The sequence below is a fragment of the Patella vulgata genome, chromosome 4 (genome assembly GCF_932274485.2).
Source record: "Patella vulgata chromosome 4, xgPatVulg1.2, whole genome shotgun sequence".
In the NCBI taxonomy this organism is placed as follows: Eukaryota; Metazoa; Mollusca; class Gastropoda; family Patellidae; genus Patella; species Patella vulgata.
In genome coordinates this window covers 6013214-6027091 of record NC_065882.2, presented here as the reverse complement: position 1 = coordinate 6027091, position 13878 = coordinate 6013214, and the positions used below count along the sequence as shown (strand labels likewise).

Below are 13878 nucleotides of genomic sequence, written 5' to 3'. Positions count from 1 at the left end.
TATTGTTTTAAAAACGAAGCATGGATTGCGTCCCTTGCCTATAATTGGATGGAAATACGTTGGAACAAAAACCACGTGTGTTTTAAAAAATAGTCTTCTGTTATCTGGGGGGTTGGATGGCCGAATTGTTAGCGCGTGCGCGTTGTATCATAAGATCTATCATTGAGTCAATTGGGGTGGTTTTGATTCCCCGGGCTAAGTGGGTAAGACGCTGGCTCGCTAGCCAGGAGGTCGGGTGATCGATCCCCGCGTTGGCCGAGAAAGTTCATCCAGATTTTCCTCGTGGTTCCCCCTTGTCAGTGATGCAGGACGGAGGGCCTGACAAGGACAGCTGTCTAATCGTTCGGATGGGACGAAAAACCGAGGTCCCGTGTACACATCGGCGTGCACGTAAAGATCCCTTGGCATTTGGAATTCGATATAAGAGTAGGCCGTACCGCAGCTGCCCTGGCAAAATTTCCCTCATAGCACACTGTATGGCGTATGCCCGCCCGTCTTCATTAGCCCAGTTTAGGAGCAGAACAGTAGGACGTTAAACCCCATTTCATTTCATTTCATTTGATTCCCCGGTTGTACGTGACAAGGAGTAGGGTCGCCTTATCAGCCTCGTGGGTTTTCTCCGGGTCCTCCGGTTTCCCCCAACTGTTAAAGAAGCTTACGCGCAAGCGAATTATTGAAATAAAATTGAACCCTATGTTAGTCCCGAAATGATCTAGTTTGTGTCGAGTAGACTGTACCCCCAGGAAGAAATTAGTAATGGCCGATTCACAAAAGAGACTTAATAATATATAAAAACGTGTAGAATGGACAACCGTTTATTTCACTGTACATAACTGATTATAAATTACAATAATTCTCTTTAAAAATTAGATTTAAATCACTTTATATACATCCATATTACATTAATGTTTGTTTTTAGATCCATTTTCGTAAGATTTAGTTAAAGAGCGAGTTGTTATTGCTATAATAGTTAAAGTTTCATACTTTCTAAGAATGTCAAACATAATTATTTCTATGTCTTTTGCTCAATAGGTTGTCAACTCACTATTATACGATCATAGGTTATCTTTACACCGGAAATAATAACACAATTACCTCCCTTGTTTTCCTATTCCCAACCATGGAATAACTATCTTCAAACGTTTGAATTTGAAGTTGAAAATTTCTCAACTGGCAATAGTGAATTATAGGATTAATAGGATTATTCTTTTACAAGGTATGACTGTTTATAAATACCATCTATTTTAGGGCTTTATTTTAATACATTTTAAAAATATAACTTAAAAATATGAAATTGTAACTTTAACAAAATAGATAATGAAATAAAATGAATATTTATGAGATTTGACAAGATGTAACAAACATGTCGGTTGTTTATTATCGTACCGGAATTACTTGACCATCGAGACTTATCCTTGATTCACCATTTTTAAATTAATGTTTAATCCACTTAAATATCGGCCAACAGATTGTCTTAGATAGTTGGTTTATAGGCTTGTCATGTAAATAAATGTCCAAATAATAATTTATTGAAGATTCGAAGCCACAATAAAGTAGACATGGCAAGGTTTAGGGGCGTTTGTAAAATTAATGTGTCAATTCATTTAAATATAGGCCAATAGATTGTCTAAGATTAGACATGGCAAGGTTTGGGAGCGTTTGGAAAAGTTGGTCCATGAAAAATTTATGAAATATTTTCTATTTATTTTACTGGAACATTTTAAGATGTGGGGGAAAGCATATTCTACCAGATTTTATTCTGTGGTGTTTGATCACCACAAGAGTGCCACAAGATATTTGACTTAGAAAAATGGCACCACATTCCACAAGATTTTAGACAGTAGACAGGGTTCATCCTCTCTTGAAACCAAATTTTAAAAAAAATCTCTTAAAAACTGTAGCTTATATCGAATTCACAAGGTTTACGGTAACGGGGGCGGGGTGGTGGTGTGGAAGCTGAAAATCGATAGGGTTCATTCTCACATGACCCAATTCTAACAATTTAATGTGAACATCTTTCGTTAAAACATGTAGCCTCTATCGGATTCACAATGATATCAGCAAACTGAGGTGGGGGGGGGGGGGGGTCTCCGAAAAGGGTTCATTCTCTCATGGCCCCAGTGGTTACAACCAAATTTGAAAAAAAATATTCGTTAAAAAAATGTAGCCTCTATCGCGCTTCCAAGAATTCGGAAAAGGGGATAACTCCGGGGCGGAAAGTCGTAGAACCCTGAATATCCATAGAGTTCCGTCCCCCCGTGACCGCAAGGCCCAAGGGGGATAAAGGGGGATAACTCCGGGGCGGAAAGTCGTAGAACCCTGAATATCGATAGAGTTCCGTCCCCTCGTGACCACAAGGCTCAAGGGGGATAACTCCGGGCGGAAAGTCGTAGAACCCTAAATATCGACAGAGTTCCGTCCCCTCGTGACCACAAGGCTTCAGACCATATCTGTCGAAAACTATAGCCGTTAAATCGTTCACAGGGTTTGCGGAAACTTCAGAACGACTGACGGGCGGCTGAAAATCGATAGGGTTCGTCTTCTCATGATCACGATGCTTCACACTAAATTATAAAGAAATCTGTTAAAAACTGTATACTCTATGGTGTCCACTAGCCAACTGTTGATGGACGGACCGACGGATAGGGTGACGGCATAATACGTCCACACTGAAACTTAGGCCTACAAAAACGTGTAAGAATGTCAACAGCCATAATTTGATATTAAGTATTAATCATTTGAAATCATCAGTATGGCCACTTTAGCCTCTCGGGCAACCATTTGCAATCGTGGACGACGGGCGGACAGGCAGCGGTTTAAACAACACACGACAAATTCAAGGTTAGCGAATAAAAATGTTTTAAAAAAAAGAAATTTTTTTTCTACTCTGTAAAACAAGATCTGGGTTATCTTCATAGTCAGATAAATTATCTGAAGGCAAATTTACATTTGTTGGTCTTCCTGTTGCATTATGGTATCTCCTAAATATGACGCCATTTTGAGGATTGGTTGGATCTTTATGGACTATAGTTATTGAATCATGTGACGTCATGGAAGGATCTTCCTTAAAGTAATTATAAGGCAATAAAGCAAAACTTAGATGAGCACCGGGTGTAGGTGTTATAGGAAGATCTTCTGTATGTGGAATATGATGAACTCCCATAGCTAACCATAGTACCAAATCCTGAAAACAAGCACAATATATACATATTAAATTATCTACATTCAAGATGGCGGCCATATAATAGGATTAATTACATTCACATCACCCAAGGGCAATAACTCTGGAATTACTTTTGGTAAAACCTCAAATATCGCCTGGAGAAATGTTAATGTACGTTTATCACCAATCAAGGGCCATATCTCTATAATTAGTTCGAACCCTATATTATTATTGTTACATGTACCCCCCCCCCATCCTCTCTTCCACTCTCCACCTGTAACCTACACCTCTCTCTCTCTCTCTCTCTCTCTCTCACTCTCCCTTTAACCTTCAACTCACCTGGTCCACAATATTATCATTATCATCGATATACTGTTGAAAGTTTACAACAGGTGATCTGCCATCAAACATTTTATATGGTGAACTACTGCTAAACTCATCATGTTTATATTTTGTAACTGCCATTTGGTACCGTGACCAGGATACTGTTGCTTCGTTTCCACTGTTCTCTTTTAGAGTTTGTTTTGACATTCCGTTCATTTGAATTCGATAGGCTCTCGGAACCCCAAAGCTTGTGTTCACCGCATTATTATGAATGATGTGATATTTAGGTGTATCGAAATTGAATTTGTAAGCAGCTTCTGTTTCTGTATTTTTAAGATTTTTGGTGTAGAATATTTGGTTATATTTATCTCCAGGATTACCAGTCTCTCCAGAAATATCCAAATCTTCAGTCTCTATATCCAGCGTCTCGTATCTATTGGAAGTTCCTAGTACATCCAAATCCACTTTAAAATGGAACATGTGATGATGCAGATTGGCCAGAATGTTGTCATTTAAGCGAAAACCATATTTATCCTCAGCTTGGTTGTAGAAAGTGGTATAAATGTAACCAGTGGACAATGCTCTCACTTCCATGGCACCGTTCTGATGGAAGATAAAATCAAATATGTAATCGTAGTTTGCCACTGTGAGGATTGTCCTCAATATCAGCACATTGTCCATTACCCCGCCATAGAAACCACCTTCCCATACAGCATAAGACAAATGGCGCCTTAATGGTACTCCCGTGTTTTGTTCAAACAAGCAAAAAGCTCTTGAGTTAGTTTCGGGTCCTTCTGTGTGCTCACCTAAAAAGGTTGCTGGGATGAATGTAGCAGTTTCTGGACAGTCTCCCCCTGGTACCAAACTCTTGGCATGAATTCCTAAAAGTTCACCACTGTCTACGTAATCAGTAAATCGAGCTGCCGGGTTAGCACCAGAATAAAAGACAGCTATTTCCTGTAATCCCACTTCGTATGCTATCCTATCTTTCCCATACATGATATTGTAGAGCTGGGGTCCTGTTAACGCAGACATTCTGAAGTCAAATTGCCAGTCCATGTATTTTACCTGTCTGTGGTTCAAAGTGTAACGTTTTCCATCCGGCTCAACCAGTTGGGGTGCCCTTTTAGACGGTTTGGCATCGCCTCTGTAATTTAGCGTTGAAAATAGATTTTTGTCAACTTTTGGAAACTTCAATTTGGTTTTTGTTACTGTGCCGTTCGTGTAAGCTGTCTTGAATTCTTGTACGGAATTAAACGATTCTCCACCATATATAACCTTTTCAATTGCAAACTTAGATTTATCTGCGCCATCAACTTGTGCCAAGAACATAAAACCAGTTGGATGTAGACCGAAGTAAGGTACATTATGATTAACTTCAAACCACATCTTCCGAGTATCAGCTCCAACGATTGCAGACGACATTGGGTGGGAGTAAAATGTTAAACATTTATAACCACAGTCAATGACCCCTGCATCATAGCTCTCTTTTAGGATGTCACCAATGTCTTCTTGTAAACTAGTCGCTAGAGCGCTGGCGATTTCTATAAATTCTACCAGACCAACGGGTCTGTATGCAAAAGGGATTGGATTAGGTCTGGTTCGAAGCTCGAATAATTCGTGTCTGGTTGGGTTTGGTATAGGTTGGACAATATATTCCTCAACTACAGGCGGTGTCTTATCGCCCCTGAACACAACCACCCTGGCTCGTCTTGCTGGGGTTGGTCCGTTGTCATCTAAATGTCGGAGAACTTCAGTTTTATTGAGCGGAAGTAGATCGACAATAAAGACGTAGCTGGCACCCAAAGATACCTTATCTGGTCTCACCAGATTTAAATCCGAGGCATTGTCTGAATAAAGATATTCTTGTAAAGATAATAATTCTGTTGTTGTTAAATCATGGAACACGCCGGGATTTGGCGATTCGGATGCGTCAATCTGGTTTTCTACCTGGCCGCCTATAGAAGGAGGAGGGTCTTGTGGTGGTGAACGTTTATCTTGGTTTCTAATAACAACGACCAGGGCGATCAAAAGACCCACTGCTATAGCACCAAGCAATAAACTCAAGAACATCCATTTTCTGCCCGCAACCCCACCTTTCTGCAGTTCTGATCTGAAATTAAATATATAAAAACACCCTGAATGGTTGTTGTCTGTCAGTTGGCGTCACAGGTCATGATTTAGACCGTCAACACATTTAACAATAATAAGAAAGATAATACACCACACTAATCGACTTTATTACATGAGTGGCCTGGTAGTAGCGGTGGCTCAGTTAGTAAGAAATGAAAATGAAATGAAATGGGGTTTAACGTCCGACTGTTCTGCTTCGACTGGGATAATGAAGACAGGCTTACGCATTTCAGTGTGCTATGAGGGAAATTCTGCCCCGCCAACGGCCCCATGGACCACTCTTATATCGAATTCCAACTGCCAAGTGATCGTTTACATGCACGCAAATGTATACACGAAACCTCGGTTTTTCGAACCATCCGAACGACTAGAAACCCCTTTCCTGCACCACTGGCAGATGTTTGCAGAGAAAGTTCGTCCGGATTTTCCAGCGCGGTGTCCACTTGCAAGTGGTTCGGGATAGAGGGCCTTACGAGGACAAAACGACCGAGGGTCCGTGTTCACATTGGCTAGCATATAAAAGAACAGGGGCATCGTATATTCTCCCGTCAAAAGTCAAAACCTAGTAATTCTCTTTTTTTTTTTTTTTTATCAAAATTGAGTTAGGACCAAATTTGTAGTTACTAGGGTATGTGCATCCTGTTGTTGTACTAGATATTCCAATCTTTTGATTTTGTAAGCAGTTACACCCATGACACAACCTAGCAACTTCCTTCATTTGCCCAGTATGCCACAGAAAAACCTAGTAACTCAATAATCAAATCAATGCATAAGCAGGGGTTAAATATTCATTCATTACGTTTTCCTTTGTTTTCTCAAAATAAGAAAAACGTGATTTACTAGGTGTTGCCTTTTGGCGGGAGCATTGGCGTTCACCTTAATAAAAAAAAAAGAAAAAAAAAGTGGGTAAGACGCTGGATCGCTCGCCTGGAGGTCGGTAGCTACGAGAACGTAGCTAAAAACGTTGAGATATACTGATGTGTTTGTTTTTAGCTACGATTGGATGCCTTTAGTTCCAAGTGGCAAACTCAATTTCTTTATTAATGCATGTTACATCTTTAAAATAAGATGAGTTTATGCTATTATGATTAATTAAACTTACAGAGGCCAATGTAGTGGCAAAATTGTCGCCTAACTCCAAATATTCGCGTTTAAATTAATGAAGCGTTGCTTTTGTCTGACATTCATAGTTAAAATGCTTTAGATTGCCCTTTTGATTGGCTGTTATAAAAGCCTTATCTTTATCTCCGCCTTCATGATGACAGCGTATCGTTTAAAAAGATGGCGGTCTTAGTAACGGCTTAACGCCTCGGTTTTAAAACTGACGATTTGTACCCGTTTCATGTAGGATTATATGCTTAATTGTAGTTGGATGTGGCAGAAATATTATAAATAACAATAATAAATCGTTGTTTTGATTAAAAATATTGTCAATTTTATTTAAAGAATGATGGGTGCGAATCGCTCCCGCATCTGCTACATTGGAGTTAATGGCATCATCTCTTATCTCGAAACACGGAGGATTGAGAGGTAAGATTTGTTATCTAGGAGGTCGGATGTTCGATCCCTGCATTTGCATATTTTGTATTTAGTGCGCTTGCTCAACGTTAAGCCCCATTTCGTTTCATTTCAGTGGCCATCATGTTTATCCATAATTTTCTTGCAATAAAAAGACATTTACCTGGACCACCCACTGATAATACTATTGTTAAACCCTCAGTTAATTTAATATGGGTATATACAGTTTCTATAAACTATGATGTGTGCACAAGGCGTGCAATATTGCAATGACCTAGTTCGTATAAGCTATGATACTTTACAAGTGTAATAAGGATATATTGTAATTTAAATAATGTCATATTGAAGGTCGGAGTCACGGTGGCTAAGTAAGTGGGTAAGACACTGATTCACTAACCTGGAGGTTACGTGTTCGATCCCTTACTTGTCGAGAAAGTTCATAGGGATTTTCCGGCGTTGTTTCCCCTTGTCAGTGATGGAGAACAGAGGTCCCGTGCATACATTGGCGTGCACGGAAAAGATCCATCGGCAGTTGGAATTCGATATAAGAGTAGGCCATAGTGTCGCTACCCGGGAAAAATTTCCCCCATATCACAGTGCATGGCGTATTAGCCCAGTGTGAGCCGAACAGTAGGACGTTAAACAATTTATAGATGCAGCCACTCTCAGCATTCTAGAACTTTTACTTCCAGAGATATATTACATTTCCAAAAAAGGTTGCGAACACAATAAAGATAAGATTTTTGTAAAGGTATCAATATCAAATTAGATGGTAAAAATTGAATATACAGTTTGCTTGATCCGCAAAATGAAATGAAATAAAACAGACCTGCAATAGACAGATTGAGCTCTAGCATAATGTACCTTTAACTCTGTAGCGAATATTTCAAGGACGTTTTATAATTCGTTCACTATTTGGTTGTTGACATTCAACATGGGTAGATTTACCTCTTGTATAATATATGTATAAGCGAGGATTAAAACATGGATAGATCAGCGCGCTAGTGCCTTACCCATTAAGCCACCGCTTATCCAATCCCACGATCTAGCTAATATTTCAAGGATATTTTATAATTCGTTCACCATTTAGTTGACATTCAAATTGTTTACACATTTCTCTGTTGTCATATTTAACAAAGGTATTTTATCTATAAAAATACTTACGAATATTGTGTATCTTTGTTTGTTTCTCGTGTCATGGCGGTTCTATATTGCTATAATCCGGGTTCTTCTCTAACTCTAGGATGGCAGTTATTGTTCAATGATAATGTGATTCTTGAATTACATACATGATATCCCTCGAATCAAGACTATATTAAATTTGAATGATATTTAGAGACTTGATAATCCAGATTGAGCCTACTAGAATTACTCCTTGAAATTGGGAATATTATCCTTCGACGCCATCCCATCGCCCGTGATCCAATGAGACGATGGGAAGAATCAAGTGAGAATTGTGCATAATTAAAAGATGGAGAGCATGCATTTTCCCAAGAAAACGACCGAAGAAAGTTCATCGGGATTTCCGACGTGGTTCCCCCTTGTCAGTGGTCCAGAACGACGTGCCTGGCAAGGGACAACGTATAGTTTAGCCCTGTGCGTGATATGCGTGACTGGTAAGATATGAACAGCACACGGGATTACTCCCCACAGTCGACGTGTGACGCATACTCTCTTCTGCTACGTATTTTAATAGCGTTGTGATCGTCCAGTATCGTCTCTGGTGTGTGTGTGTGGGGGGGGGGGGTGCATCATAAGGTCTGTCATTGAGTCAACTGGCGTGGTTTCGATTCCTGTCGAACTTCGTGGGTTTTCTCCTGGTGCACCCGATACAACTGAAGTTAGCCGCTTTATCAGAAGTTAAGTTAGTAAAGTTAGGCCTCTTCATTAGAGTGTATATTATCAGGTATTATAATACAGCCCTGTTCAAGCGGCTAACTCCAACACTCATGCCTTCAACGTTAATTTATTGACCAATCATTGACAAGAATGTATACTCACACATGCGCGAAGTGGCAGTAATCTTGCATAACCAGCCTCTCTGCTGCCAAGAGTAAATCTACTATTTTAATAGCCTTTACAGTAAAGCATTGTGGGAATCGAGGTGTGTGCGCGTTTTGAGAGGTGCCGTTGGTTGCTTAGGCATTTTCAAAGATGACATGGAGCGACCTGGGCTTACTGTCGGTGGTTTAAACCCTATTTAACACATCTCAAATTCGCATGGCACCACCAGATCTGGTCGTTTTCGTGAATAAAGTGTAAATAATGTGTCAATTTCTGACGTATTTTCGGAAAATGAACACCAGTGAAAATTAGAAACAACATATGTGGGTTCAATCTCAGCTCATAGACTGAACAAAAATACCGGAGTAACTGTAGGTGAGCGGAATTTTCAGTCCCCCATATCTGATCAGACAGGTTTCCTCTGATCTTTGGTTTTAGTTTTATTCCTTCTGCAGTAATGATCGAAACATTCGCACGATCCGTGCCAAGGGCAAAATTGAAAACAGGTTGCTCAGGCAAGCCTAATTCCCACTGTTGTAAAATGAGGAGATTATAATAATTATTAATATTATAGCCTAGAACATCACCGACGTAGATGTGCCTGTTGCTGATCTGTAGGTCAGGAAAAACGAGTCTATATTCCCGCCTTTTATAAATATTTATTATAATAATGGCGAATCGAAGAAAAAGACTAACAAGACAACCACCAAAAGTAACCAGAATTTCGTATAGGAACTCCAAAAAATCGATAGCATTAATTAGCATGATCGTGTACAGGAATGCGAACAACAACAGTGGAGGTATCGATGTACCGGAGACGTCGACTATTGGCATTTCGAGTTCATCAAGTTCGACACAGCACGGGCACGGGCAGGCTGCACCACAACCGCATGCAACCCCACTGCCAGTTAATAGAGAAAAATATCGTGAGTATGTCATGGATGATTCGATCTGACAAATCGGCCAACCCTGAAAAGGCCTCCCCAGAAAAAAAAATCGGCGCCCCTCGGATGAAGAAATTGGTAGGCCTAGTCGGGTGGGCTCTCGCCGTCTCGACTCTCGTCTCTGACTCTGTCAGAACTGACAGAAGGTATGTCTCCCGGGCGGCTCCTGGGGGGTGTCGTTTCGATGAATAGTTTACTATGGTACCTTCAGGAGGGCGATTGGCGCCCCCAGAAGCTGAGAAGGGCAATTGGCGCCCCACTTAGTGTTTGCCCACCCAGGCAAAGTTTCCTAGCTACGACCCTGCTAAGAATAAGGCTAAATAGGCCTACTACCAGGCTAGTACTGGTACTACTCAGTCTACTGTCTACTATACTAGATCTAGGGCGTCACAGGCACCGGATTCTGGTAAAAAACAAATTACCAATAGGCCCTAATATAATGGTGTGAAGAGGAAACATTTTCTCCTCAGAATAGAACCTGGAGCGGAAGTGAACAAGATTAGGTCATAGTATGCAATGAATAAATTCATGTCAATTGATTGGTTAGAGTAATTTGTGAGGTTACTCTAACCAATCGATGGACTGGAATTTATGATAAATTTCCGATTTAGTTGTATTGGTACTATTGTAAAATATTTCAATATATTCCACTTGTTTTCTCAACAGCTTCTTATCAACAAAAGAAGTTTAAACTACTGGAAACCTGGTGTTCAATTCGTGATAGATTGTTATCAGTCCGATTGGAAGAGTTGAGCCCTATGTCAACAACATGTGGATTGTGTGGGGATCAGGACGACTATATTCTGAAATGCAACACTTGTGGACCAGCCTCCTATTTTTGCCAGCAGTGTGCTAGGTCTGGTCATCAGAATGTGGTATTTCATGACTTGGAGATATGGAACGTAAGTTCGAACAATTTAAATGTGCTCATGTTGTGCATAGGAATGCATGTAGGCTACCGGTAATCATTTAAATGTTAAAACCTGTTGAATTCCTAATCAATAATGGCTGGCTGATTCTACCCGATACCTTCTATACCTGGGGCATATTTCTAGAAATCATAACCTAAGATATCTGAGGAATACATCCCCATAGGAAGCTGATTAACTAATAGTATAATTTTGTCAGATATTGATCAATCAGCTGTCAATATGCTCAAGATGTCTCAGTAAAGATGGGTTGTCGCATTTTATTTACTCATATATTATATATAACAAGCCAACAGTGAGGCTGATGTCCCCCGCCGAAATAGGAAAATAATTAGAGGACACATATAAAAATCAAATTGCGTATCGCTCTGCTTACCCTGAGCAGAAAATGCTCATTATCAAACTTAGTCAAGGTATTACTGTAATGAAACTATACACCAAGTTTCATCAATCTCACTTAATTAGAACTAAAGTTATCGTGTCCCAAAGCATCAACCAATCAAATTGCTTATCTCTGCTTACCCTAAGCGGAAAATGCTCATCTTCGAACTCCATCAAGGCATTGACCTAATCAACACATACGCCAAGTTTGAACATTCTAGCTCAATTAGGAAGAGAGTTATCGTGCCCCAAAGTATCAACCAATCAAATTGCTTATTTCTGCTTACCCTAAGCGGAAAATGCTCATTTTCGAACTCCATCAAGGCATTGACCTAATAAACACATACACCAAGTTTGAACATTCTAGCTCAATTAAAAGTTATCGTGTCCCAATGCATCAACCAATCAAATTGCTTATCTCTGCTTACCCTAAGCGGAAAATGCTCATCTTCGAACTCCATCAAGGCATTGACCTAATCAACACATACACCAAGTTTGAACATTCTAGCCCAATTAGGAAGAGAGTTATCGTGTCCCAAAGCATCAACCAATCAAATTGCTTATCTCTGCTTACCCTTAGCGGAAAATGCTCATCTTCGAACTCCATCAAGGCATTGACCTAATAAACACATACACCAAGTTTGAACATTCTAGCTCAATTAGGAAGAGAGTTATTGTGTCCCAAAAAGTGTGACGGACAGACAGACGGGACAGACAGACGGACAGACGGACAGACAGACGGACGAACCCATTTTAATAGTCCCCTGCTTTCTTCGAAAGGCGGGGGACAATTATTAGCAGTCTTATTCGTACATAGACTGAGAGTCGAGATATCCTACGGTTTTCATTATGCGATCAGTCATTCTGTCCTCAATTACTTTGTAAACACTCTACTTGGTAAACTAATAGACATAAATTTTCAAACCTTGGTAGGATTGTTATAATAGATAGGAGGTCAGTTCCTTTCAAATTTGGTTCTGATTAGACTGTTAGGGGAGGTGTCAGGAGGTGCCACGCCTTAGCCACACCCCTTTATTGTTGTAATCTAGTTAAACGAGAAGGTTTTTGATTAAAATTTTATTGTTTCAATTGAAGGGATGTCAGTTTCTTTTGAATTTGGTTTTGATTAGACAAAAATATTTTTTTTAAAATTTCCATTCAAGAAAAAGCCACACACTGAAGAATTGGTGTAATATACCGTTAAATTTGCTGCCATGTTGGCAGATGTTGCGAGGCGACGGCTCGTTTATTATTACAACAACTCTTCTTCTATATTTTTCAGGGTAAAGTTTTTCTTCCATATCATGTAGAGACCACGCTACACAGGATAGACCATGAGTGTGACCATTGCTATGCACATAATATTCTAGCATTTGATATCAAAGGTAACTTCATTAATGCTAATATCTTAGCTTATGTTTTGTCAACCGAGATGAAAATGAATAGCAAGAATTTGCACCAGATAAACTATGAAACCCTCGTCAGCGGTGCTAGAAGCCAATATATAATATTTTCGAATGGTATAAAATGTTTGAAGATAAATGGAAAATAATGTAATGTTTACATAGACAATGAGTTTCACTATTGTGCATGAAAGTTGGTACAAAAAACATAGACTCGCTCACTTACCTGCTTATTCATTATACTCTCATATAATCTGTCGATCTTTTCGTTCAGACCTAAAATTTTCATTTTTTTTTCAGAGCATGATTAATCAGTAGCACTACTACCACATACATGTCCTCATGTCCCTTTCTTGATCAGGAGAGTAAATTTGTTTATTCAGTTGCATCACCAGTAAAATTGTTTATTCAGTTGCATCACCAGTAGATTTGTTCTTCCAGTTGCATCATAAGGTTTTTATGTTGTTTACTGAAAGTCCAGTAGTTTAGTTTGTTTTCTTTTTGCAGGTATTCTGAGGAAAATTTCTGTCAAGCTATGTCTTTCCGAAGAACCAGCTGGGAGGCTACTTCGGTTTGGTCTGTGGCCAGCAACACCGTCATCCCCCAAAATAGCCTTTGACTTGAAATTTATGGAATTACTGTCCGTCATGCAGCTGGAGTGCCAGACAAGCACTAAAAGTTTTTTTGAGGCTGTCAAAAATCAAATAGATTTTAAGATTCGTCAATTGCCCATTGTAAGTATTTCAACTGGTGTTTTACTTACACATTGTAATTGTAGTACATTTGTATTTATCCAGGAAAACATTCAGAATCTGTTATTAGCAAACTCTACAATATTTGAAAAGCTTGTAGTTGGAGGTACTAGATCTTTCGTTATGTTGTTTGTGCTCATATAATTGTGATTATGTTTGAATTGAGCTCTCGTTCATATTTTGTTGCTTTCAGCTGTCGAATGTTTGTGAGTCTTTCTAATATATTTCAGAAAAAAGATATCTATCGTGCCTTGGTTGGTGATTGTCTTATTGAATATATGTATCACCGTAGTTGTCTGATCACCAAACATGGTATTAGCAACAATA

At 39.4% G+C, this 13878-nt stretch overlaps 2 protein-coding genes across 2 annotated transcripts; one reads left to right on the top strand and one right to left on the bottom strand.

The window, feature by feature from the left end:
• Nucleotides 1-799: 799 nt before the first annotated feature.
• Nucleotides 800-8674, bottom strand: LOC126817363 (putative amine oxidase [copper-containing]). Its single transcript, XM_050544295.2, has 3 exons — nt 8303-8674; nt 3503-5600; nt 800-3184 (listed from the first exon to the last, which is right to left on the bottom strand). The coding sequence occupies exons 1-3, from the start codon at nt 8335-8337 to the stop codon at nt 2861-2863; spliced, it is 2457 nt and encodes an 818-aa protein (XP_050400252.1). The 5' UTR covers nt 8338-8674; the 3' UTR covers nt 800-2860.
• An 876-nt stretch (nt 8675-9550) lies between these two features.
• Nucleotides 9551-13878, top strand: LOC126817401 (uncharacterized). The gene is made up of 5 exons (XM_050544374.1): nt 9551-10068; nt 10753-10988; nt 12679-12781; nt 13307-13533; nt 13745-13878. The coding sequence occupies exons 1-5, from the start codon at nt 9813-9815 to the stop codon at nt 13769-13771; spliced, it is 849 nt and encodes a 282-aa protein (XP_050400331.1). The 5' UTR covers nt 9551-9812; the 3' UTR covers nt 13772-13878.